The 27,800-nt window shown below is 41.0% G+C and overlaps 1 protein-coding gene and 1 long non-coding RNA gene across 2 annotated transcripts in view; one reads left to right on the top strand and one right to left on the bottom strand.

Annotated features, from left to right (window-relative positions):
• The window catches only part of LOC137764079 (uncharacterized), a 10,463-nt gene extending 6,312 nt beyond the window's left edge, over window positions 1-4,151 (top strand). Inside the window, exon 2 of the long non-coding RNA XR_011073907.1 lies at window positions 3,409-4,151. This is a non-coding gene — a long non-coding RNA (uncharacterized lncRNA). The remainder of the gene's footprint in view (window positions 1-3,408) is intronic.
• Window positions 191-27,800, bottom strand: LOC137764077 (placenta-specific gene 8 protein-like). Its single transcript, XM_068542728.1, has 6 exons — window positions 27,742-27,800; window positions 24,870-24,954; window positions 9,032-9,160; window positions 7,338-7,462; window positions 1,970-2,084; window positions 191-380 (listed from the first exon to the last, which is right to left on the bottom strand). Exons 3-5 carry the CDS (start codon window positions 9,129-9,131, stop codon window positions 1,980-1,982), a joined length of 330 nt encoding a protein of 109 aa, XP_068398829.1. The 5' UTR covers window positions 9,132-9,160; window positions 24,870-24,954; window positions 27,742-27,800; the 3' UTR covers window positions 191-380; window positions 1,970-1,979.

The following is a 27,800-nucleotide window of genomic DNA, read 5'->3' as shown; positions in this document are numbered from 1 at the left end:
AAAAACTTCTTATTCTGGACATTTTCAAACTTACGTAAAGGTAGAAAAGTAGAATGAAGAGTCTCTACGAACCCATCATTCAACTTTGACATTTTGACAAGCTTGGGCTCATTTTTAAAAGAAGCATATTGTAATTTTCCATGAAGCAGTATTTGAAGACACAAGAATTGTTGAGGAAATTCATTTTTTAATGGCATTCATCTTAGAGAACAGCAGTGGAAATATATTTCTTTCAAAATAAACCAAAAATTAAAAATGTTTTGAAGCCATTTGAAACCATATGATTAGCTGAATTAATTTCTAAGACTTGAGGTGAGATAGCACTGAATAGATGCAGTATTTCATTCCAGCATTTTCTTTCACTACTATGTGAATTGGACCTGTAGAAATCAGAAGAAGAAAAGGAAAGAAAGACTAAATCGATGAATGAATTAGGACTTATCAATTCCATCTTTACATTATCTTGCTCCAAGTATCAAAACTTTCATTCCACTGCTACCCTACTGCCAAATTGCTGCATATTTAAAATCTATATCAAATAATGGCCCGTGGTTCAGTACAACCTATTTGGAAGAGTCACAATCACTACTTAAGATTCAGATGAGTCTTCTAGGTTGGAGCCTCATTATGCTTCCTTGCTTGAAAGTTGCATTTATTTATTCATCCACATTAGTTATTAAGTGTCTGCTATGCATCAGACACCATTGCTAGGTGGTTGGGTAAACCAACAGAATGCTCTGTAGATTGCCAGGGCTAACCTCTCTTATCAAATGGCAATGACTCATCAAACATGCTAAGGTAAGAGACTCCTAAAGGCAGAGACCCCAAAACAATTTTTTTCATTAACTGGATGACTAGACCAGTAAACTGCCACATTCTAAGTACGAGACTAGGGCTACTTTGGCAAAATTCTGAGCCACATTGGTAACAAAGGGCTTTAAAGAAACATCAATGCTAGGGAAGATAAACAACAGCCAATTCTCAGGAGGTAGGGTACAAGGAGGAAAAAGAATAAGAAAACTCACCATCTTGACTCTGCTTGTAAATGAGTAAAGCACATTGAAGAAAGCAATCAGAAGACAAATACTAGGATACTAAAATGGTACTAGGGGCTTCCCGGGTGGCGCAGCGGTTGAGAGATAAGACTTTGGGAGATAAGACTTTGTAGACAGTAGCTATTTCCAGGTGAAGATAAAACTTTGATAACAAATTCAATGGGATTGGCAGTAAGTGATGGAAAGGCAAGACTGAGTAAGCCTTTGCCCTCTGGCCTGAGAAAAATATATGAAGAACTGAGAGGATTAAAAATGTGACCAGGAGAGCTTAGGGAACTAGGTAAATGAGTAGCTGCCCAACTTTGACCATACTGCCACCAAAAAGTCAGTGATCTTCTTCCTAAACAGGAGCTTTGGGCATTTTGGATAACTGAGTGAATTGTCCACACTTAATTTATAGAGACTAAGGTAGCTTTCTACCACTTTGGAGAATGAATTATTATTTCAATATTGTGGAGTTGACAAGAACATATAACTAGATATGTTACCCAGTCACACTTAGTGTAACATCTCAATGGGTTACTGTTGGCAGCAGTGGACCTGTGATCCAGGCTTAGGGAAATGAATGTTCTGTCGTACACGTATCTCTACTACCTTAAATCATGATGTAGTTAAGATAGGTATGGAAGAGATGTGGTATGTTTATTTGTTACATCACACGGCCACTCCACCTGTGGCAGACATCCTAACAAATCACAGAATTCTTTCCCATCCAGTCAGGGTTAGCCCTCCCTATCCAGGCTCTGGGAAGCTGACTCCCAACTGATTGGTGTAGGCTGGCCATTGAAAGTCATTTACCCCCCATTTGGTAAGGGATATCTCATGTATCTGTGAGACAGAGTACCAAAGAAATCAAAGATGTCTTTGAGAATTTGTTTTGATACTCACAAATCATAGAATTCCCACCAACTTACCAAGCATCTTTTACAAAGCATTCATTGCTTTTCTTTTTTCAATATCTCGCTTGAGTTGACAAAGGGTGCAATTAGGGAAACATGCCAGCCACAGGAAATCATTACAAATAGACCCCTGTTAAAAAACAAACAAACGGATCAACATGTAGCCTATAAATACAATCATACAATTCCTTGCATTTGTTTAACTTTTCATACCTCTTTAAAACATACATTTTATGTCACTTGTTTATCATGAGAATTCTGTGACGTTATCCCTATTTTTCTGATGACCAAGTGAAGTTAACTGACTTGCTAAGATCACATAAATTGGTAGCAGTGATTGGTCTTACTCTTCTCAAGCCAGTGCCTTTTTCATAATAACATACCATTTCAAATGATCTGCAGATTACAATTATAGCCCCAGTTCTCTATCATCTGTTGTCTCTTTTTTTGCTCCTTTTTAAGAAAACTTTGGTTTATTTATTATTTTTATTAACGTGGAATTGTTCCCTTTAAAGCCAGTTGTGTAATGCACCAATTTTTCCAATTGGTTGTGAGTATAGTGCCAGATGAGGCCTCACCTTGTATCCCTCTAGCCATTTCCATTGACATCCCTCATGCTATTCTGCAAGGGAGGAAGTCCATAGTGAGGGAGGGATATATAAATTATGGGGGAAAGAAGAAAGAAGATAATGAATAGTGTCTGGAAAAGCCACTATTCATTCGTAGAATGGGCTGCTTTGCAAAGTTTTTTTTAAAATAAATTTATTTATTTATTATATTTATTTTTGGCTGCATTGGGTCTTTGTTGCTGTGCGCGGGCTTTCTCTAGATGAGGCAAGCAGGGGCTACTCTCCGTTGCGGTGCATGGGTTTCTCACTGCGGTGGCTTCTCTTGCTGCGGAGCGCGGGCTTCAGTAGTTGTGGCTCGCGGGCTCTAGAGCGCAGGCTCAGTAGCTGTGGCGCACGGGCTCAGTTGCTCCGCAGCATGTGGGATCTTCCCGGACCAGGGCTCAAACCCGTATCCCCTGCATTGGCAGGCGGATTCTTAGCCACTGCACCACCAGGGAAGCCCTTTGCAAAGTTTTGAGGGCCCTCTTCATGGTAGGTCTAGTTGGGTCTTAATGACCCTTGGGTAGAGATGCCCTTGAAGGGACTCCTGCTCTGTGTAGTCGGCACTGAGTGATCTGAGGGTCCTAGTCTGAAAACCAGATTCTATGACTGTGTGTCTTGACTGATTGAAATAATTTTGAACTCCATTTTTGGAGCGCACTTATTCTTTAAAATGTTGAATTTAATACAACTCCCAATTTACAGTGTGAGCAGAGACAGAGAGAAACAGAGAGAGAGAGAGCAGGAAAGAGAGAGAGAGATCTATAGTATATAAGGGTTGGGAGCTCCTAAATGGTGAGATTATAAGTGATTTATTTTTCATAAAATTTTTTTTCTTTGCTACAGTGATTTTGATGTTCATCTAACAGAGAAAGCATGTGGGACAAAGAGTGGACAACTAGATAACAATGTTAGAAATCTTCTAATGTTGTGACCTTCATCAGATGGAGGAATGGATATTCAGCTTGAAGACAATTCAGTCTCTTGGCCTTCTCTTTTTCCCTGATAAAGCATCCAAATCCTCTAACCCTTCCTCAAAGTACTTGTTTTTTTCATTCTTTAGTTCATTGTTTATTTTTATTCTTTTTATCTTTTAAACCTTCATTAAACCAACACTTGCTGAATACATATTATATGCTACAAAGAAGAAAATATTCAACAAGGATGTAACCACTTTTCTGTTCCAGCATGTCTGTGCCTGTCTTTTACCTCAGGAAGTTTTTAGGGCGAAAAAGTCCCACTATTATTTGCTGAGAGACCTAGGGAAACCTTTAGAAAACACACCCTAATTCTAAGTCTGTTTCATAATACAGATAGAGAGAATATAGAAAAGAAAAAACATTCCTTTTTCAAATGAGAGGAAATGAACTGCAGGTTTATACCATGCTGAAGTTGATAAGGGACATAAACGCCTTGACCAGAACAGCTTCTTGGGAAATGGGTGCCAGAAGCAAAGATTTTGCATTCATCACTCTGTTTGGGAAAGGGGACGGGTGCTTCATTTTTTTGGAAGCCGTTAAAAAAAGAAGTCTTGTTATGAGCACTATTTACAGAATCGTTGAGCAAATAAACGAATGAATTGTGGTACATGGCTGAATACACTTGGATTTGGGAAGACAAGATGGTCAAGTGGGAAAAACCAGACCTGACTCCAAGTCAGAATAAACTTGAGCCCGAATTTCAGCATTTACATGTTCTGTGACCTTAAGCCTTTCTCAGTCCTGGTTTTCATGTCTATAAAGTGGAGATAACAGTCCCTGCACCATAAAGAGTTTGTAAGTAGTAAATGAGCACATATATGTTAAGGTAGTATCCCAGCACCTAGGCGTTCAATCAGTGGTTGTTTTTTTTCTTTCTCCTCTGCTGCAGAGGTTGTGGCCCTAGCCAAAGGGATGCTGTCTTGACTGTGTCCTGCCTCTGTGTCCAGGGTCAGGTCAGAGAGGCTGTATTGGAGCAGTTTGCATAGATGCAAAAGTTTGCATAGATGCAAAGGGGAAACAAAGCAAAGAACCTGAATTATATAAATTATATTATTATATTATTATATAATAATATAATATATATAATATAATATAAAATATAATATTATTATTTATATAAATTATATAAATCAGTCCTAGGATTTACTAGCCATTTCTGAAGTCTGTTCTAAGGAGGAAGAAGAGAGATACATTGTCTACAAATACACTTATTTAATGTATACCAAGGAAACTTATTATAGCATAGAATCCCAGACCCTAGAAGTGACCTTAGAAATCATCTTGCACAACTTTCTCACGACAGATGAGAAAATTGATGCTGACAGATGACTTCTCAGAGAGTCCAGAAGTTAGCTATTTTCTGAGCTGTTCCCAGAACCTTTATCTCCAGAATCCAGCTAAGCACCCCTTCCTCTACGCCACTATGGTCGGGCCACTTTGAGAGTCTCACCCTCACACCCATGTACACAGCTACATACACCCAACACTTAGCGTACAGTTTTGGGAAGTTTATGGGACAGTCACAAAGTTAAGAACCCCTGTGTTAAGTTATGCTGGCATAAATGAGTGGCATAAGTGAGAGCTGCAGGGAGTGCTGAGAGACAGGCAGCTGAGCAAGCCCACAGGAGGAATGCAGCCCGCCCGGAGAAAACAGCTGAGCTAAGAACAAAGTTACCTGCCAGGCCCTGTGCTAAGTCCTTTCCATGCATGATCTCATGTGACTCTTACTATGCCACCTTGGGGGGGAGGTATCATTCTTACCATTTTATCAGTGAGGGAGCCAAAGCTTAGTAAGATGAGTAACTTGTTCTCGGTCACAATGAGCGGGGCAGAGGCTAAGTTTTCAGGAACACAAAGCCGTCCTGTCACTTCTTTGTTCAAAAGAATTTTAATGGCTTTCCAGCTCACTTAGAATAAAAGCTAAAGTTCTTATAATGGTCTGCAAGGCCCTAGAATGTCTAATTCTTGCTAATGCTCTGATGTCATCTTCTTGTATTATCTCTCCACGCTCCCGTCTCCCTCCCCCCACCCCCCCAAACTATTTCTGCCTCTCTGGCTGCTTGCTGTGTCTGGAACATTCCAGGTAAGCTCTACTTCAGGACCTTGGCTCTAGCTATTTCCTCTGCCTGGACTTTCCCCAGATGAGCCATCCTCTCATCCTTTTAGGTCTTTACTTTCTTACTGAGCTCTTTCCTGATAACTCTATTCAAAATTAGAACCTTTCAACACGCTATTCCTCTTCCTTGCTTTATTTTTCTCTGTTGCACTTATCGCCATCCTATAGATTATACTCTTACTTAGTTATAGTGCAGCTATCTTCTTCCATTAGTGTCTGAGCTCTACCATTGATAACCATCATAGTAGTAATTGATGCGGGCAAGAATCTTCGATGGGTGAAGGTTTGATGAGGAACAGGGTATTTACATCTCTCTAAAAAGTCCTTATCCATTATAAAGGGGGAAAATAGCAACTTTGTGGTGGAGAATCTTGACAGATGCTATCTTAACCAAGGAATCAAAGTTAACATCACGCATAATGAGATAAATTGATGTCACGTGCTTCCTGATGTGATGCAAAGCAAACTTAACATCGCTTCTGTGGAGTTTCTGCCAAAAGTGTGTAACCTAAGTCTAATCATAAGGAAACATTTGACAAGCCAAACTGAGGGATAGTCTACAAAATAACTGATCTGTATTCATTAAAAAAAAAAAAAAAAGACAAAGACTGAGAAACTCTTCCATATTGTAGAAGACTAAAGAGGCATGACAACTGAATACAATGTTTGCTTCTAGATTGATTTTCTTTTCATCTAAAGAAAATTATTGGGATAATTGGTGAAGCTTAAATAATATCCATAAATTACCTAATAGTACTGTATCAATGTTAAATTCCTGGTTTTGGTAATTGCACTGTGGTAATGTAAGAGAATGTCCTTGTTTTTCAGAAATACACACTGAAATAGAGATAACAGGGTATCACGTTTAGAACTTGCTCTCAAATGATTCAGAAAAAAATAGAATAGATACATAGATAGATAGAGGAAAGAGAAAAAATAAAGCAAATGTGGCAAATTTTTAATATTTGGGGAATCTGGGTGAAGCATATTCAGGAAGTCTTTGTACCATTTTTGCAAGTCTGAAATTATGTTAAATAAAAATCTCAAAAACAAAAAAGAAGGTAAGCTCCATGAAGACAGCGATTTTGATTTCCTTTATTCACTGATGTGTCTTTAACACCTGTAATAGTTCTTTGCATGTTCTATGTACTCAGTAAATCCCTGTTGAATGAGTGAACTTCAGCTTACGACCTAACTACGTTCTAGACGCTCAATAATCCCTTTTGAATGAATGAACACTGGTATATGAGTTACCAGTGACGTAACTGTCTCACCAATGTGCCAGCTCTGAGGGGAGCTATCACACACCCTTTTTTTACCCAAGGCTTTCTAAGCAACTGTCACCCACCCTGCAGGGTCCTCTGTCTGACTCTGAGTAAAGCCAGGAGAGATTAAGGACTCTGTGCTGACCTCCATCCCTCACCTGCTCACTGCCAGCAACTTTTTCAGAGACATATCTATTGGATCAATAAAAGATTTTATTATGAATATATTCCAAAGGATAGATAGCCACATGGTCTCTGTAAATCACTTAAAAAATTTAGGTTGGTAGTGGAGAAAAGACTAGGGTCAAGTCATGATGGTGAGGAAGGCAATCATGGACATCCAGTCAGACTGAAGGAAGGCCCTCGGGCTGTCCTGTCTGGGTTACTATTTCACAGTGGACATGGGTGACTCACCGAGATGCTGTATCGGGTCCGATACATGGTCCTCATGGCGACACTTGCTCCACACAGGCAGCATTCGTTCATGTCAGAGGCAATCTGACACGAAAGGCACAGGGGAAAGAAAGTCCCACAGAGGCCTGAGGGCAGGGTGAAATCACACAGAGGAATCAGTCAGGGTCATCGTGAGTTTGACTTAATCACACCGCTTTCAAAAAGATGCTCACTCAGGAAATGGCCTTAATGGACATTCAGAGAAAACACTGGGGTCCCCTGGCTCTTTATGTCTTGCTTCTGGACCCTACACTCCTGGAGGTGGGGAAAATTGACTTGTCATATGCCAGGTCAGATATAATTGCAAAATCTCCTGCCTTGCCGATCTGAGCACGTCCAAATTATTTCTTGCCTACCCTTGTTTACATTTGGATCATCCTTGAATAGGAAGTTTGTGGCGTCAGGAGGTCTGAGAAACCCTCTGAAAACTGTGGGAGGGTGTTTAGGGTCAGAAAACATTGAGTGAAGAAATAATTGGAAAAACGAGAAAAGCAGTAGGAAACAGATTCTAGATGGTTGTTCTGGCAAAGAATAGAGGCCTATTATTGTTATGAGGATTGAAGCAAGTAAAAGTTAAGGGGTATTGGCATCAAAAGCTTAAAAAGCATACTGAAATTTCACTTTAAAGAGTCTGTATAAGACAAAAAAGGGCCTAAGAAAATAGCAACAAACAGGAAACTGTTCACAAACATGCTGAGTACAAGTCTATTTTGAAAAGTTCTAGGGTAGAGTTTTGATATGGCTGTACCCTACATGAGATAAGAAAGGTCTTGTTTTTTGATTGATGGCGTTAAGCAAAAGGCTATCTCCACTGAACTTGGAACTTCCATCATATACAAAAAAAAGAGGCTGTTTTTCAAGACAGTGGAAAGACCAGCCACACAGAGAATGTCTGCAACTCTTTCGGCAATAGACTCTGAAACAAGGAAATTGTCTTACACAAAAGTGTGTTGGGTAGTGTGAAGGAATTAAACGTCAGGAAAGCTAAAAACCTGAAAGCTTCCTGAAATGGAACAGCCACAAGAGTTACAAGAATACTGAAAACCAGAAACACAGACTCACCACTGTATGGAAAGGAAGAGGTAGAGAGAAGACTGGAGAAACACATCAAGAACACAGGGATACTAAAGAGGTGAAAAATATAAAAAGAGGTGATTGATCTGGACAAGAATCACAAACTCAAGCCCAGGCAAGTAAAAATGAATGAGTAAATTAGTTGGAAAAAACCCACAAAATAGCCAATAGTGGATGGTGGACATAAATATGGCAAACTGTAGAGTGATGGTCCCTTTGAATGGGTTTAGCTAATACTTGGTAGCAACTGACTTCTGCCAGTTGAGAATGAGGGATCCCCTTTTCAGATTTTCTAAATTTTTAAGAGAAGCTGGAAATCTAGATTGGAAAGTTAGATTTTTATGTGGGTTCTGATTTTTGTATGGTTCCTACTATTTGAAAATTAATACAGCGAGAGGGGTCATTATATACAGGGCAAACAAAACACATCCTGTGGCAAAATCTGCCCAGTGGTTCCACCTTGTGACCTCTGAGTTCTAGAATAAAACATGGATCCCTTGAGAGGATAAGCAAACAACTTTTGTGATGTCAGCAACTGCACGACTGTAGCCCAGGAGAAAGCAACAACGCTGTGCACTTACAAATCCCCATGTCCTCACAGCAGTCAAACACGCCGGTTTGCCAGTCACTAACTGTCACACCTCCTGCGCCATATGTTGGCTGCAAAACAACTGGATTCATTTTTAAGACTAAGTTCAAGAAGGTACTGCCTGTGAAAACAAAACCAAAACAGTATTCAACACCTAACTGTATTGGATATAATGTAGATACCAATTCAGAAGACATGTCATTGCATCCCTCTGGCTTCGGGTCATTCACATTCAGCTAACTTAGCATAAAATTTCCAGACTATTGCCAATATTTGAGAATTAAAAACATAAAGGAAAGAAAAACAACATAAAGGAGAGGGGATGAGGATTCCATTCTCAGGTTGTCTGGTTGTGTGTTTTGTTTTGTTTTTTTCCTTTTTCTCCTTTCACCAATCTCTCTTTTCATCAGCAATTTTCAAGACAACCATCCTGAACCATGTCTATTTTGCATTTGAAGTGTTTCTATTTAATAGTAATTATAATCAATTTTTACAAAGCTATTCCATTAACTTTGTAACTAAGACATTGTCTTAGTTGCTCTGTAAGAGAAGTCTGTGAGATAAAGTTCTTTACTTCTGCATAAAATTATTATTAAAACAGATGCTTCTAGCTAATGTCAGCATTAACTGCTTAATTATTAGTGGTGTCCTGATAGCTAAAGTTTACTTGGAAAAAGATTAATTTCCCTTTGTGAGGGTATCTCTGAAAAAAGAGGCTTCAAGTCCCACAGAAAAACCCAGTGGTTGCAAAACCAGTAGGAAGTAAGTGTCCCTCAAACAAAGTGGTGCGTATACTTCTCATATTTCATCCAGCGATCAAGTTCAGTCTTGTGAGCTGCTACCCCGTCAGAACTCTCAAGAGGGAAAATGTCTTCACTAAAATGATTTCACTAAAATGATTCACTAAAATGATTTCACTAATGACTAATGTTAAAAATTTCTCCTTTCTTATTTCGAATCTAACCATAATGCTGAGCTCCGTAGTCTTGGTCCCTGGTCACTTTCAACACTTCCCTTGACTAGTTACAGGGCATCCCCCCACCCGTATTATCTCTTTGCTTTTGCTCCTTCAATATTCCTCCGCTATGTTGTCAGGAAAGGCCCCAGTCAAAGGTTCTACCACAAGGCTTCCCAATCCCTAGTGCTTGGTTAAAAATACAGATACTTGATTCTGATTCAGCAGCCTGGGGTGGACCCTGGGTGTGTAAAAATTTTAAGAGGTGATTCTGATACAGCCAGTTCTGGAGACCACTGTGTATATGTCATATCACTCTTCCTCAGTCCTTCCTAATCAGCCTTCTAAGCTCTTCACCTTGCTCTGCATTTCTTCCTGACTCATTTGTCTACTCTGAGATCCCTGACTGTTATCAGTTGATTCCCACCAACAGCCAACTCCCCATGAAGTGGAAGTTCGTGGAATAACAAATGCCAGAGCACTTTGAACTGCCTTAGAAAGGTGCCTCAAATATTTATTATCAAGAACTTGCTTTATGACACAAAGAGAAAACCACCCAGATTGAGAAGGCTATATAATTATGGTCAAATCACACTAAGAATCATGTTTGAAACTGCAAACATTTAATAAGTATAAATATTTAACTAGAATTAGAAGGTCTTTCTCCTTTCTGACTAACTGAGAGGGCAACAATGCCTTTGCTGATAATGCAGGAAAATATATTGCTATGTGGTGGTGCGGACTATTAACTGACAAGCTAAAGTAATAAAGGGCTGACCAGGCAGTCTTACAGCAGTGCCTGACACACAGCAGATATGCAGCAGAATATTGTTGAAAGAATGAATTAGCAGAGAGGTGGTGGTTAGAAGTCATCAGAATGGATAGTATTCCCTTGTCTAATAGGTTGAATGTAAATTTGTGCTGGGGTAAGACACAAACTTTTCAGTTTTTGTATAGACGTGTTTTGTGTTTCTCATTATAGCGGAGTCTTTATGAATTAAACTATTCTCCATAGCAGTTATTGTCAACTGGTTTGTTTATAGATATTCTGTCTTAGGAAACCACTGTCATAATGTTAGCTAACATTTGTGATATGACTTATTTAAATACAATACAAAACTTGCTTATAACTGACCAATTTTCCTTTTATTGTTTTAAACTTTAGTGTAAGAATCACTTGAGGGGGTTTTTAAGAATGATACATCCCTAGAAATTTGGATTTAATCTAATAGGTCTGGAAAGGGATTGAGGAATCTGTATGTTCAATAAGTACCCAAGTGCTTCTTAAGGGAGAGGGGTTAATAAAAAGTAAGAGTGGTGAAGGGGACCAGCTGTATTATTGCCTAATCTGACTGCTTTAACTCTAAATCATATTTGTTTGACTCCTTTCCCAGACTAATGATTCCTCTGAGAACCAAATCAAAAGGGGACAAGAAGAGAAAAGGATAATTCATTCAAAGTCTTTTTATCCAGCAAGCCTGGCTTCATTTTGGTATTGGGTATAGTTACAAAACCAGAGGGGGGTATCAGAACTTTGAATAAGGAGGAGAAACTAAGAAGAGAACTCATGAGGTGGGAATCTCTAGTAGTGAAATTAAAGACCTAAAACTGCAGAGACACTTGCAAAGCACCGGATGGACAAGTATAATTCACAGAGGAAGTGGTGGTATTTAATTTCAATCAAAACAAGTCCGTTCTGTGAACCTCTTTGACCCCGTGGGAGGTATAAGAGAAGCATCTGACTCAGGGTCCTGAGCTGGAGAAGTCCAAACATGCGATCTGGGAACAAGTTTTGTGTTTTTTGTTTTTTTTCCAAAGTAACAGAAGTAGAATTATCATTCGTTTTGGTGAAGTTGGAGAAGGCTGATTGGAGGGCATGGGATTCTTGTCTAGGCATAGATAGTAGACATTCTAGGCAGGGGAAATAATGTGAGGAAATGCACAGGGGAAAGAAAGAGGGTGGAATGCATGAAGAACAGTAAAGACATTAGCTTTTGGGAGCAGGAAGCAGGGTCGGAGTGTAGGGATAGAAATGCACGGCTGTACCTCAAGGTCTCCTTCCCACACCTGCAGCAGACATTTTCCACCCTCTGTGTGTCCTTGGACAAATAAACTAACTTCTCTGAGCCTCAGTTTTAACATCTTTAAAACGAGTATAATGTGACTTTCTTCTTTGAGTTGTCGTATTAATGTGATCAGACTATGTCTATGAAACACCGTGTTTCCTGTGTGTCAATGACCTGACATATGCACCACTGTGTCTGTTTTAAACTAAATGTTGCCAAGTAGCAGGGTCTATGCCTGATTTAATGGTACGGAAAAGCGCCTGGGAGCCCAGCACCCCGAGGCTAACGACACTGTGATGATAGGACGATCAATGCCTTAGGAATCAGAAGGCTTGAATTGTAGTCACTGCTAGTATTGGGGAGGCTCAAATAAGATCACGTATGTGAAGACATTTTGAAATCTGCAAATCGCCATATACATGGGAGACAGGTGCCAGTGAAAGTTGATGGAAAAAATCTGCACGTGATATGTTGCCAATATCACAATGGCTTACACACGTATAGAGTGCTGTGCTTTTCATGTTTGATCTCTACTTAACATTGGTCTCTATTTAATATTCACTGCACTCCAGAGCACTCAGGGAATTAAGGATGATAAGACCCTTTTTAATGCAGACAAGAAAACTGAGGCAAAGTGGTCAAGTGCCAAGGCCAAGGAAAGATCATGATCGCCAGGGCCAACCTCTTTGTAGAAGAGAAAATAAGGCTTGTCTCAAAGACTTAGTGTTGGTCCCACATCCTCTTCTTAGTCTCTCCAGGGAAAAGATATGGCGAGCACCTCGCAGGAAATGTTACAGGAACCGAAAGATGAGAAAGTGGAGAGCACGATCGAGTGGTTAGGTCATGGACTCTGGCCCTAAGCTCCAGCTCTCCCAGTGACTAGCTACATGGCCTTGGGCGAGTTACTTCACCTCTCTGTGCCTCAGTTTCCTCATCTGTGAAATGGGATATTAACAGTATCCAACTTACAAAGTTGTCACGAGGATTAAATGAGTTAAAATTTGAAAAGTCCTTTGAGTGATTCTTGGCAGAGGGTAAGTACTTCATGAATGTTAATTAAATGAAAGAGAGTAGTACTTGGCTCTGGAGGGAAACACAATACTCCTCCCACCCCATACCTCCTTTACACCCCTAGGAATTGTAAGATGTGGGTAGTTCTCCCACAAGGCTACAGAAGAAAGGGAAAGAAACAGAAAATAGCCACATGTTCAGAGTGACAAAGTGGCAGGGCTGGGATTTGAACTCAGTTCTACGGAGCTCCAAAGCCTTTATTCTTCTTTCCATTGAACTCTACCAATCAGGGACTATAAATCTTGGCCAGCAGAAATGAGCAAGCCTTGTTCAGGAATAAAAGGTAAGCCTTCTCCTAGAATGTCCCTTCTCATGCAAATTTTTGGGACTACCGGAAGCTAGACAGCTTGTGACTAACCGCTTTCTTTTTATGTCCGTACGTACGTATGTACGTGTGTATGTATTTTTAATATCTTGAAACCAGTCAATAAAAGCTTGCCCAAGGGTTCACAATACATTTGTAGAGAACTGGTTCTCAACCAGAGATTACTTCAACTCCCAGGGGACATTTGGCAATGTCTGGAGACATTTTGGGTTGTTACAACTGGGGGTGAGGACTACCTAGGGGGTAGAGGCCAAAGATATTTCTAAACATCCTGAAAAGCACAGGGTTTTTTTTTTTTTTTTTTAGAAAAGAATTTTCCATCACCAAATGTGAACTGGGCTGAGGTGAGAAACTGTGATTTAGAGAACATTTCCAACATCATGAAACAGGGGCATCGGGAGGGATTCTGAAGACTATCTAGTGTAGTTTCCTAGCAGATACAGATGTCGTGTCTGCAGTAGGCCCGACGAACTGTCCTGGTGAGGAATGAAACCTTACACAACGCTTTTGAGTTCAAAAAATGTTCAAAGTGCAAGTGCTGGAACTCAGGGATCAGGACAGGAACCCCGTGCCCCCAAAGATTTGTTCACTTCCTGCCTGAAATGCCTCTTCTGTGTGGCAAGTCCTGCCGGGTACCCCACTGCCCCCAAACTTGCCTCTTCTCTCTTCCTTCTACTTATGGTTCCTCTGTTGACAGTTTAATCTCCCCAGTTCTATTGTTCTTTTCTTCTTTAAATAAACTTTTAATTGAAATGAACTATATATACAGTATAGAAATTGTAAACATGATTGATGAATTTTCACCAAGTGAACAATTCTTGTAACCACAACCTGATTCAAGAACTAGAAACTTACAGAACCCCAGAAGCCCTCCTTACTCTCAAAGGGCGTCTAACCCTCCACCCAGAGGCAACCTCTACCCTGTCTTCTAACACCAGAGAATCATTTTGCCTGTGTTTGAGACATATTTATTGAATTATATACACTATTTATTCTTCTATTCCTGGCGTCTTTTGCTCAAAATTATGATTGTGAGATTCAACCATGTTGTGTGCCGCAAGAATGAATGTGTTCATTCATTCTCGTTGCTGTATAATATTCCATTGTATAGATATACCACAATTTATTTATCTGTGCTACCATTGTATTATCTCCAGTCTGGACTATTATCAATAGTACAGTACATACATTATGTACGTTCTTGTACATAACTTTAGGTGAACTATGTATGTATCTCTGTTGTGTCTATATCTAGGAGTGGAATTGCTGGGTCCTAGGGTTCATAGATAGTGCCAAACAGTATTCCAGAGTGGTGGTACCAATTTACACTCCCATCAGTAATGTATGAGAGTTCCAGTTGCTCCACATCCTAGCCAATACCTGCTAATTCCACTATCTTTTTTACTCATAGATTGCTAAAGAATCTGGGAAGCAGGCACCTAGGTTTAAAATTGAGAAAAACAGAAATTATGGTTAAATGATTAAATAGAGTTGCTGCATTTAGGGAAAAAACACAGGATATTCAGTTAAATTTGAATAATTATGTCCCAAGCATTATTTGAGATATACTGAAAAATTATTCATTCTTTATTTGAAATTCAAATTTAACTGGGCATCCTGTATTTTATCTGGAGCGTTGGGGGAATGATTTTGGTATATGGTAATACCAACGTGGGGCAGTTACTGCTCCCTGCGTTTCCAGGAATGGGAAGAGGGGGAGGAAGCAAAAACAGCGGGCTTTCCAAGGTTGCCCTTCTCTCCACCCCCTTCCCCATAGGGTTCCAAAGCACACTAATGGCGGCAGTGATTTATTTGATTTCTATCTAAATTCTTTTAAGAGCATTTCCTTTGGGAAAACACAATTGTTCATTCATGGATAGAGGAAGGAAAACTGAAATTTCTTGAGCAGTTGCTATTGCCAGTTTCCATGTTTGGCAATCTTAAGGCTGTTGGATTCTAGCCTTATAACAATCTTGCCTTCTATTTTGATATCTGATACCAGGAGAAGTTAAGCAACTCAGGCTGGTTCAAAGCCAGACGAGCTAAAGCCAAAGTCAGAGCTCTTCCATTCTACCAAGTCTTCTGTCTTGTGGAAGGAGTTTCATTGACTAGCCCGGGTCCTGCTTGGGCTCTATTTCTCTCAGCCAGTCTGAGCTATCCTGATGGCATCGGGAGAGACCACTGCCTATCACTCACTTGGGCTTCCCAGGGCTCTTCATTCCCTCGATTTCCATCCCCTCCTTTCTCCTCTGTCCACCTCCTTCTGGCTTTCAGCTTCCTACCAGATAATTCCATGGGTTATATGCAATCCACTTCTGGGACAAGAAAGTAAAATAAAGTCAACTGAGAAAGGCCTGCTTTTGATCATTTTGAGCTTCTGCAGCATCTACATGCCGCAGCAGGCCTGTCTTCTACTCCCAGGTCTGAGTCTGCATCTGGAGCAGGGAACGACCCACTCCATCCCTCCAGCTCCTGTGTGTCTCAAGCAGAATTCTGCAGCCTCTGCGTCACACTAGACCAGTTATGTTGTAAACCAGAAAATGCCATCCGCAAATATGCCTCGTTAGGATAACGGTTATTTTGAGCTGATTATTTTAAGAAACAGCAGACACAGGAGAAGACTGGAAAACAGAGTAGAAGTCACCCTTTAAGGTGGCTAATTTATACTTATAAAGGAAACATCCATTTGTAAGGGTGTCTCCCTCTCCTACCAAGAAAAGAAGGATGACTCTAAATTACAAGAAACCCTTCAATGGAGTTATTTTCTGCATAACAAACCTTACCCTTGTTTACCCAGCCACCTCCCCATAAATGGCTTATCCCCACCTTCTCTCTTTTGCCTTTAGCTGAAGATGGTATTTAAGCCTGAATTCTTATTTATTTATTTATTTATTTAGGCTGCACCTGGTCTTCGTTGCGGCATATGGGATCTAGTTCCCCAGCCAGGGATCTAACCTGGGCCCCCTGCATTGGGAGCTTGGAGTCCTACCCACTGGACCACCAGGGAAGTCCCTAAGCCTGAATTCTAAGACACCTCTGAGAGTTAACAGTTTTCCCTGGATATCTCCCATGTATATGAGATGCACGTGTTAATAAACTTCTGCTTTTCTCTTCTTTATCTTTTGTTACAGGGGCCGAGGACATAAAAGGGTAGAGGGAAAATTATTTTTCTTCCCCTACAATGTTATTTCTGAAATTTTAGCCAAAACAATACAAACTTTCAGTTATCAGGAAATTAAAAGATGATTTCGTAGAGTTGAAGGTATGGCATTTCCTAATTTAAACTAAATCATTTCTATAAACAAAAAGCCTCTGGTCACCCACTGGGGGGTGGGAGGAGGGCTTCCTGCCCAACCTAGGAAAGCCCCCATGTAGGCCACAGCTAAGGAGATGGTCCCTTCTTTTCTATAGACTGCGAGTAAAGAAAGAAGATTAGTCACTCATCTGTATCTGGCTTCCATCCCCCTGCAGCCTTGTCCCCCAGAAACATTCAGATCCTGCACGTATCAAGGAATCCCCTTTCTTGATCTTCTCCAGCACCCAGACACTCCACAGCAGGCCTGCCTTTTTAGTCCCTGGGTCTGAGTCTGCACCTGGAGCCAATTATCTGGATCTCATACAGAATTCGGTATTGTCTGTATGCCAATAGGATTCTGTGTAATGTACCACCGATTATGTCATTTCTGAAATTTTAATCAAAACAATGAAAACTCTCAGTTATAAGGAAATTTTAAAAGATTATGCATAATTGAAGGTATGGCATTTTCTAATGGAAACTAAATTACTTTTATTTAAAAAAATGCCACTCAAAACCATTTTCCCTCATGGTTAAAATGGTGCTCATGCCTGATAATGCTTAAATGAGGAGCCCTCTTGTATTTTTGACAGTGCAAGACTGGGAACTTTTCGGACACCAGGAGAGTCCAGTAACCCTCCTTTCATCAAGAAAGTGAAGGGGACTTGGCTCACCAAAGTGTGCAATTTGGGGAGAGGGTAGGGGATAAGGAGCACATGATACATGTGCTCCCACTGTCATTCTACCATCACTAATCTCTCTGGGGACCTAATTCATTAAGCTTCTTCTCTACTTTGATCTTATAATTTGTTAAGGGGTGTCGGGCACACACGGTTCTAGGGAAAGACTGCCTTTGCACACCCGCACCCTGTAAGCCTGCCCTCAGAAGCTCTTCACAACTTGACCGACCCTGTTTTCCCAGTCCTTCCCTGACCATGTCCTTCCCATATCCAGTCAGATTCCTCACTGCTCTGCAAACTTTCCATCTGTGCTGTTCCGGCTGTGAATTCTTGCCTCCACTTTCCCCATCGACCTGTCAACATCTCATCTCAAATGCCACCTCCTCCATGAAGCCATTCCAAATCCTCCAAGTTGGCTTTGCCTCTCTCCCTTCTTTGAACTTGCTTAACCCTTTGGTGGTGTGGTGAAGAGCCCACTGGACTTGGGTCAGGATACTGGGCTCTAACCATAGCATCAATACTTGGCTATCTCCGTGCCTTTTCTGTAAATGACAATGATAGTATCTTCACTTCCTCCTTCCCACAGTCATTGAGAAAGCTACAGGAAGTTATAGTAACTTCTCTTCGCTTCCTCCTTTCCACAGTCATTACGAAAGCTACAGGGAGTTATAGTAACTTCGGATATGAGATATCTGTAATTATGTGCATTCTGAGAACTTAAGTTTTCTTTCCCTTTTTTTTTGGCTTTTCTGAGGGTGGTCACTGGGCTTCAGTGATCTTGGTTTTTCCCAAAGACAGTGGCCTCCACATAGCCTAGAAACTACTAAGTGCTTGATGGGGTTCAGGACCAGCTACCCTAAAATGTGGCATCTTGGCATATTGAATATCTTAAGCTGAAGGAGTTTGAGAAAATGGCAAAAGCAGGAAGGTCTCTCCCTTCACCTGTCTTCCCTGAAAGCAGGAGATAAGTGTCTCATGTGAAAGGTAACCTCCCTGTACCAGAAGGGAGGCAGACACCTTATCACCAGAGATGGAATTTAGGGTCAAGAATAAACAAACCTTGGGACTTCCCTGGTGGTCCAGTGGTAAAGAATCTGCCTTACAATGTAGGGGACGCGGGTTCCATCCCTGGTTAGGGAACTAGGATCCCACATGCCGTGGGGCAACTAAGCCTGCGCGCCACAACTACGGAGCCCACACGCCCTGGAACCTGCACGCCACAACTAGAGAGAAGCCCACATACCACAACGAAAGATCCCGCGTGCCTCAATGAAGTTCCCGCTTGCCGAAACTAAGACCCGACACAGCCGAAGATAAATAAATAAATAATAAATAAATCTTTAAAAAAAAAAAAAAGAGTAAACAAACCTTGTTACTTTTTCACCATTTAGTACCCCTAGAGCAAACCCCCTTGTCTTGTCAATTCTTCACAAGTTTACTGTTTCTTTGTCTAAAAGTATGAAAGTTTCCCCTCTGGTCACTTCTTTGGGTCTTTAATTCTCTTACGAAAGTCCCCATGTACATATGTAAAAATTTAATAAAATTTGTATGCATTTCTTCTGTCAAACTGTCTTACTTTAATTTTCAGACCCAGCCAGGGATCCTAAGAGGGTGGAGGAAAACGTTTCCTCCCCTACATGTTCAATATCAGATTATTTATTCATTTAAACCAGTGAGTTTCAATCAGGGGTGATTTTGCCCACAGGGGGCATTTGGTAATGCCTGGTGACATTTTGGTTGTCACAACTCGGGGTGGGGGGACAACTGCTATTGGCACGTAGTAGGTAGAGGCCAAGGACGCCTCCCCTCCCTCCTCCTCCCCCCTGTCCCCCATTCCCACCAACAAGGAACTATTTGGCCCAATAGTATCAAGGCTGAGAAATTCTGATTCATACTCTTGTCCTGTTTTTTAAAAAGATTTGAGCAGTTTACAAGCTTACATACATAACAAGATACAAAAATGAAGAAATCAGGGAAAATAAAACCTGGAGTAAATTTGGTGCTTGCTCTCAGTTTCCTGTACAGTGTTCAACATGGGCTGCAAATTAGACTCTGAGATTCCTACTGAGGTAGGAGATAGATGGGCCCCTGGGCTGGACAGCTGGTGTCTGTCACGTGGAGTAAAATTGAAGCTTTGTTCTCTCCCAGACACTCTAAGGACAAAGCTAGTGGCAGAAGCTGAGCTCTGCTGAAGCAAAGAGATAAGATGACCACTCCTGAGGTCAGGAAAACTTCCCTTTCTGCACATGCGCAGGAAGGCTCCTTGGGGGTCAAAAAGGTAGGTGGCACCACCCGATAAAAAGTGTGGACATGCACCCACAGGCCTCTGCAGTGGGATCCATCTTAGCAAAAATTTGCACACACATGTTGGGGAGCATCCTAGGACCAGTCAGGTGTGAACAAAGAAGCAAGATAATTGGCCAAATGTAAACAAAGACCGGGAAGGACTGTCTTATAGAAGGGAGTTAAATCACCTCTTCACTACGCTCCTCGTTCAGGACGCCTGCACTGCTCCCTGGGTGTGTATTTCTGTAGCTTCTGACTTACTGCGCTCCTCCTCGTTAGAGAGGATACCCATACCCTTTCTCTCTGGGTATGTATTTCTGCCTTGCTTCTGACTTAAATAAGTAAACTGTTTCTCTGTGTGCTCTGCCACATGTTACGCTGTGTCTCTAATAATAAACTTTGTACCTGTTTTTTACAGTTTTTGCCTCCTTGAAACATTCTTGCTTTCAAACAGGGGAAAGAGCTAGGGCCACCTTGCTTCTAGCCTCTAGCCCCTGGTGGTCTAGCGGTTAGGATTCCTGGTTTCCGTCCAGGCTACCCAGGTTCAATTCCTCGCAGGGGACTAAGATCTCTCTTCTGGAGGGAGGGCTGACTGCTGTCCCTCTGAGATCACTACCAGGCAAAGCAAAGAGGGAGCATAAACATTTAGGAGATTGATCATGTCCATAAAATGAAAACAGATTGAGACCTAGAGAAATTTCTCATCAAGCTCCTCAAAAAGGAGATTATTTGTGACATGCAGTGGCTAAAGCCTTTATCAGTATCTCTAAAATAAACAGAACAATGACTTTCCCAAACCTATACCCTAATATAGGGTTACAGCACAATGCTAGGGTAGAATGACTGAAAGCAATCACCGAGAAGCTAAAATGATCCCATCTAAGTATTTACCCCTCTGATAATCTGGGATGATTCAAGATTAAAAATCAGATTTTTTAGATTGTTCAGTGAAACACATGGATGTATATTCTTTTATAAACTTCCGTGAATAGTATTTTCACCAGCTGGGGCTTGATAAGATTTGGGCAGAAGTGAGGCTTAATTAGAGCCTCTGGCAAGAACCTGAGTTCAGATTCCCAACTAGGGTTGCTTATTATACATAGCAACAGGTACACAGAAGGAAAGCTGTATAAGGCAAATGCATTGTTATAAAAATTAAAAGATGCAACCAGGACATGTACCTGAATAAAAGGCCATCCTAGTGTAGCATGGAGGTGAGCTAATGGCCATCCTAATTCAACACGGAGATAAGCCAAAGGCATGGCTGCAGAAAAGTCTGTGTTTTTCTCAGAAACCCATTCTAAAACTGCTTTAGCAAGTGACCAGTGGGGACGCTTAGAAAGGAGACTTGGCTGACACAGGGTAACCCGGTATTTAAATGCCCATTTAAAACAAGCTGATGGTGTTCTGTTAAGCAGTACATCTTGTGCACGCACCAGTGAATCATATCTGACTGTATGACTGATCAAAGTCCCAAGTTCTACTCCCTAGAGCTGGAAAACTTTTATATCAGATGTTACCAAAACCCACCCATTCTGACAATAGAAGAAAGCAGTAAAATGCCCGTGGAGTCTAATTCTAAGTAATGTAACTTCCTGGTCAATGCTATGAAGACAGAAAAATTATAATATGGAACCTTAGATTATGTAATGAGTTGACCTGTTAAAAATACCAACCACTTGGCTCCATCCTGATTCTGGCCCATTGGTCTGGCCTTGGAACTGATATTTTTAATGCTTCCCAGGTGATTCCAAGGTTCAGGGAGGGTTGAGAATTAAATTATTATAATTATTAAAGGAAGTCTATCCAAAATGATGATTTGAGTATTGAAGTAGTGGAGCTTAAGCCTTTTTTCTTCTTTTTAATAAATTTATTTATTTATTTATTATTTATTTTTGCCTGCGTTGGGTCTTTGTTGCTGCGTGCGGGCTTTCTCTAGTTGTGGCAAGTGGGGGCCACTCTTTGTTGTGGCGCATGGACTTCTCATTGCAGTGGCTTCTCATGTTGCGGAGCTCGGGCTCTAGGCTCGCGGGCTTCAGTAGTTGCAGCACATGGGCTCAGCCACTCCGCGGCATGTGGGATCTTCCCAGACCAGGGCTCGAACCCGTGTCCCCTACGTTGGCAGGGGGACTCCTAACCACTGTACCACCAGGGAAGCCCATGGAGTTTAAGTCTTTTACACAAAAATAAAACACACATTTCCCCTCTAATTTCAAATTTCCCCTCCCACTTAATTTTCACCCCAAACGTGTATAATTTTAAAAACTTAGCTCAACTAATATGATCAATGAAGACATTTCTAAAAATCACAAAAGTGTCAAAAGAAAAAAATTTCTATTAAATCCACCATACAAAGTTAACCACTATTGACATCTGTGATTATATCCTTCCATTTAATCTAACAAAAAATTTTTTGTGTGCAGGAACACATTTTAATGAACATACCAAATGTGGCAATGAAACCATTTATCCTACAGTGAAGAGAAGGCTGCTTCCCTTTCTGTTATAACTGGGGAGCAAGCATTTATCTCTTTCAGAAGTGGGATCCAATCATTGTGCTCTAGCTCAGAATTATTATCTAATTAGTTAAGACCTCTACCATGACTCTTGAGTTGGTGTAAAGGAGCAGAAAGAGACTTTCCAAGAAAGAGTTTAATTTGAGTTCTTCCAGCTCATCCCACAGTTTATTTCTGTTTGCAGAATTAAAGGTTGAAATATTATTGGTTGAGTGAATGAATCTTGGAGTTACCTTTGAAGTCTCAATTCATATGCAACTATGAAAACTCTCAACTAAAATCATATTCCTCACTTAGGCAATTATTTATCTCCCCAGACTCATATCTTGCCTTTATTCTGTTTCTCTCTTCACATCTTTCTTAGAACCCTTTGTCTCCAATAGGAGCTCAGCAGGGGGGAATCCCAAAAAGAGAAGAGGGTATCACCAGCTCCTGGACTTGCAGAGAGCTTGGCTCTACCCATGCCTGGCATATCTAGTATCTGGTCATAGCAGTATAGCAATCCTGCAATTGTCTCAGATTTAATATCTTGGCTAAAAGAACTAGAAGACCTATGATGTACAGGACTGTATTTTAAATCTTGCTGTAACTCAGTTTTGAATTGGAATCATCTGTTCTTTGAATCATGGGGTTGAAGATCACTTACCTGGTAAAAGACAGCTAATAGCTGCATCCACTTCAGCACAAACATCTTGAAGGGACTTAGTTGATTTTTTTAGAAAACTTTTTTGGTAAACAGTCAACTTTGTTAAATAATTTTAGATTTTGTACTATTTGCGAGGGATGGGGTGGAAGACCCCCCCATTCCACCCAATGCCAACAACTTGTACTGGTGATGGAAGTAAAGAGGGTTAAGATAGTGCTGGTCCTTAGCCATAAAATCAAAGGTCAGAAGTTACAGAATGGTGAATTTGGGTGGTGTCTGTAATCCGTAACTTGAGCCAGTCCCATCCAATACTTTCTAAGAAGATAACAAAACCATTTGTGAGTGCTCTAGTCAGTATAAACGGATCTCAAAACTTCAGTGAAAATACAATTACCTGGTGGCCATGAAACGCTTAAACTCTGACAAATTTAATTCAGGAAAAAAGCAGCAGCCTATACAAACAATTATAAAACATTTTTTTCTCCCCAAAGCCTCTAGATGTATTTTTCCAGAGCATGATCTATGCGCTAAGAGGGGCAGCCATTAAAAGCACATACATTTATCTCTGTTTTCATCCCCCCTCTCCCCTGCCCATCCCCATAACACCCAAATGAGTTTGAAAGTAGTGTTAAGTGCTAATTTCTCAATAAAACTGATGGCTAACCAATGGTGCTTGCTCAGTCCTTCTGGATTCCTCTGCATTTTGCTAATGCATTCAAGTGCATTGGGGTTGTTCTTAGGGTTGATTGCTTTGCAAGAGGTAAACTAAGCACATCCTTAAGGCACCAATAAAGTTGGGGCAATAAAATGAAATGAAATAGTGAAAACTTTGAGGGAAATCATCACAATTACATCAGACTTCTTTACATATGGAGGGGTGTGCATGTAGCACACCACACATTTTCAGTGTGTTTAAGGCCTCTCAAGATGCCTGTCTGGTCCTGGTTATATTTTAAGGTCAGTTGTTTTCGGGTCCCTCACCTCTACTGGAGTCTGAGCACAATGGGTCCTAGCCACTCATCTTTTTATCCTAACACAGTGCCTGGAGCAGAGTAAAGGTTCAATAATGAGTGTTTAAAAAAAATAAATGAATGAACAAATGTATGAATACAGAAACTGTTATGTCCCATACACACAATTTCAAAATCTCTAGACTATACATCTATCTAGATGTCAGAAATACCACCTCCCAAACTGCACATGCCTTTTATCCACCATCTTTAAGAAATGTGTTTGCCTTAGAGACCTGGAAGTAAGAGGGAGAAAAAAACCTTCTTTGTTCTCCTTTCTTTAAATCATACAAATGAGAAAAGCTAATCATTCCCTTAACAGTGAAAATACTGAGATCTGCCTTGGTAATACTGCCCATAATAACAATGATACAAATCAGGACAGGCGACAAGTGGCCAGATTGTGATGATCTCAAAAAATTGTTTTTGTTATATAAAAACAGAGACATTTAGAATTAACTTCGGACAATAAAATAATAATAAACCTCAAAATGACTGAAGCAGACGTCGTGTCCCCCTGCCCCACACTAGCAAAAGTAATTCCAACAGCAAATCTTGAAACCAGCTACAAACTAAACAAGTTTCTAGAAGGAATTTTAGAATATTCTGCTTAAACACACCAGCCTTAATGATGATATGATAATTTCTTCTTTCATGTCTAAGAACATTTTTTTCTCTTAAAAAATGTACCTTCATTTTAAAGAAACTGTCATGATATACACAGGCTCTTATGAATCACCACTGTCAAATTTAATTTAAAAGACAATTACATGTTGCAGACATGTGGGTTTTAACAAAAATTCACCGAAGCAAATGATTAATAACTATTATTCAATTCTGCCTTGTGTTAGTTACCCGTGGTAAGATTTTACTGGCTCCAGAATTTGTTACTTTTAGAATAATTTTTTTTTTCTTTTGAAGGAGGACGAAAGAGAAAGACAAGAGGTTTGCAGCACTGAAGTTATTGCAACAATACTTACCACACGCAAGTTAACTTGAGAGGACTGCAGCTCAGACCAGCCCGGAGAAGCATCTGGGAACATTGTTTTGTTGCTGCAGATAGGGCTGTAATCAGCAAGGGGTGTGGTTCGGGTGTGTAAAGTTAGGAGGTGGGATTGGAGGAAAGAAACCATGACCTGCCTGTCTTTACTGCCTGGTGCGGGTCACTGTTTCTCTGTTTCAGAAAGCAGACACTCCATTTTTACCTTTTTCCGTTTATTTTATGTGACATTTGCCTGACAACACTGTCCCCTTAGAGGGCAAGATTTATTTATGATTGGGCAACAACACATTTTATGAGGGTCCAAGGCTTGTTTATTTATTTAGGATTTCTATGATTCATCTACTTCCTAAGGCACTTAAGGGTCTTGAAACACGTTTAAAAGTAAGCATTGGGCAGCTGGTCTTAAGACTCAAAAAATGCCAAAGACATAATTGACCTTCCTTCTTTTTTTTTTTTTTTAAAGCATTTCTTAATTTAAAAAAAATTATTTATTTTTGGCTGCACTAGGTCTTCGTTGCTGTGCACGGGTTTTCTCTAGTTGCGGCGAGCGGTGTGAGGGCTTCTCGTTGTGGTGGCTTCTCTTGTTGCGGAGCACGAGCTCTAGGCACGCGGGCTTCAGTAGTTACTGCCCGCGGGCTCTAGAGCGCAGGCTCAGTAGTTGTGGTGCACAGGCTTAGTTGCTCCGCGGCATCTTCCCGGACCAGGGCTCGAACCCGTGTCCCCTGCATTGGCAGGTGGATTCTTAACCACTGCGCCACCAGGGAAGCCCCTTGACGTTTCTTCTCGTCAGGTTGTTGAGACTTGTGTTCTAAGCTAAAGCGCTGTATGGCAGCGGGGGAGACAAGGGAAGATATTGAAGGTTAGTGGGGCAGAGTGGGACATGGTCAGTGGCATTTTGGAGCCGCCTATCTGGTGCCAGTGTGGAGCCTGGATTCTAGAATGTAAGACTGTCAGTGGTCAGGGAGACCACTGCAGGGACAATTTCGTAGAGAGGGAAGGATGCAGAGGGCCTGAGCAGGGATGGAAAGCAAAAACGTGGCTTTAACAGAAAATCATAACAGGAATGGGCAGTTCTTAGGGATTGGGCATAGGGATGGGAGGGGGAATGAATCACTTCATGAATCAGAAGATAGGTACATACATACACAATACTGTATATAAAAACCTCAACTGTTTCCAGGTTGCTGACTAAAAATTTGTTAGTTTAGCAGAGGTTAAGATGTCCTTCATCCTTCTTGGTGTGACTCTGATAAATTTTATTTTCTTTCACGATGTTTGTGCATAAAACATGAATGAGTCACATCACTGAAACTGTTTTATGCTCTCCCTGGTTAGATGTGTGTACAGAGGGAGCTGTTCTTCGAGGTGGAGGATAAGGGGGGCAGGGATACCTGGGTGCTCACTTATTTCAGAGGACCATTTGCCTAGTCTATCAATATTCACACAAACCACTGAGTAGAAAACCCAATTACCAGCATAATCCATGCTATCTTATTGCAGGAGACTGGAGTGTGAGTTATAACCACTGCATATATAGGCCACTAAACCAAAAAAGAGGTGATACTATCCCTGTCCTGGGAGAGCTCCTGACCTGGGAAATGAGACAAACCATATGGCCTGTAGAGAAAATATCCTTAGGATCTTACAAAGCAAGAGGTCATCAAGTTCCAGGCCACTTATTGTGTGACTCTTGGGCAAATCTCTTAATAAAAAAGGTTGTGATATATTGAGTCTCTAGTATGTGCTGAGCACAAAATCACTTCAACGAATGTGTCATCTATCTTCATCATTAGATAGTCACAGCACCTGTAGTTGTTACTAGCCTCATAATAAAAATAAGGAAACTGAGCCCAGAGAAGTTAAGTAGCTTGCCCCAGGGCCCTACAGCAGCTAATTTGGGAAGGGGGGAAATGTGAACGCAGGCTAATCTGACATAAAAGCCCATATTTTCCCACTACAACTCTCAACTATAAAATGGTGGTGAAAACATCCATATCACAGGACCATGGTGAGGATTAAACGAGGTAATACGGGAGAACCCAGATACACGGAGGATATGCAGTAGAGTCGTGTGTCCCCTTCCCTGTCGCCCCTGCTCTTCCTCAGGAAGAGGCTCTGATTTTTAGGTTCTTCCAAAGCCTGCTGGGTACCCCTCTCCTCCACAGTAGGGGATCTCACCTGCCTCATTCCCCAGCTGGACGCTGTGAGCCCTTTGAAGGACAGGTGGTGGCCTCTGTCATTAACATGACTTTAAAGCTGAGGCCAAGCCAGACACAGGCATGAGAGAAAGTCAGGGACCAGTGGTATCACATTAAAATGTCTTTGTAGAGTTGTGGTCTAAGCCAGCTACATAAGAATAGGAAAAGAATCATTCGGGGATCAGTGGAATTCTATCAAAAGGAGAAGGATCCAGGGTTTGGGGACTTTACCCATTCTGCCCATTTATACCAATCAAGTGTTTTAAAAGGGGCCCACCAGGTGATCTGTGATTGGAGTGAAATCAGACCCCCCCAGGTCCTATGTTCTAGTCTCTGGTTCTTTTATTCATTCACTCAACAAACATATATATATATATAGAGAGAGAGAGAGAGACAGAGTACTTGCTATACATCAGGCCTATGTGAGATACTAGGGATACAACAGCAACAAACAGGTTTCCTGCTCTCAAGATGCCTGTTCGGTTTCATTCTAATAAAGGAGAAAGATGAGGAAAACACATGCAAACACAAACAAACCCCATGTCAACACACAAGTGAATAAAATAGTTGCATGTTGTTCTAAGGATTGGGAAGAGAGTCGTCAAGGGGCTGAGGTTCTGAATAAGGCGGTGGTGGGAACGCAGGACCTACCTTAGGCAGGGTGGGCAGGAGAGGCCTCCCTGAAGCAGACGTCCAAGGAAGAGCAGGTG

The sequence above is a fragment of the Eschrichtius robustus genome, chromosome 4, assembly GCF_028021215.1.
Source record: "Eschrichtius robustus isolate mEscRob2 chromosome 4, mEscRob2.pri, whole genome shotgun sequence".
Classification (NCBI taxonomy): Eukaryota; Metazoa; Chordata; class Mammalia; order Artiodactyla; family Eschrichtiidae; genus Eschrichtius; species Eschrichtius robustus.
Note: the sequence above shows the minus strand (reverse complement) of the source record. Positions and strands in the feature narration are given on the sequence as shown.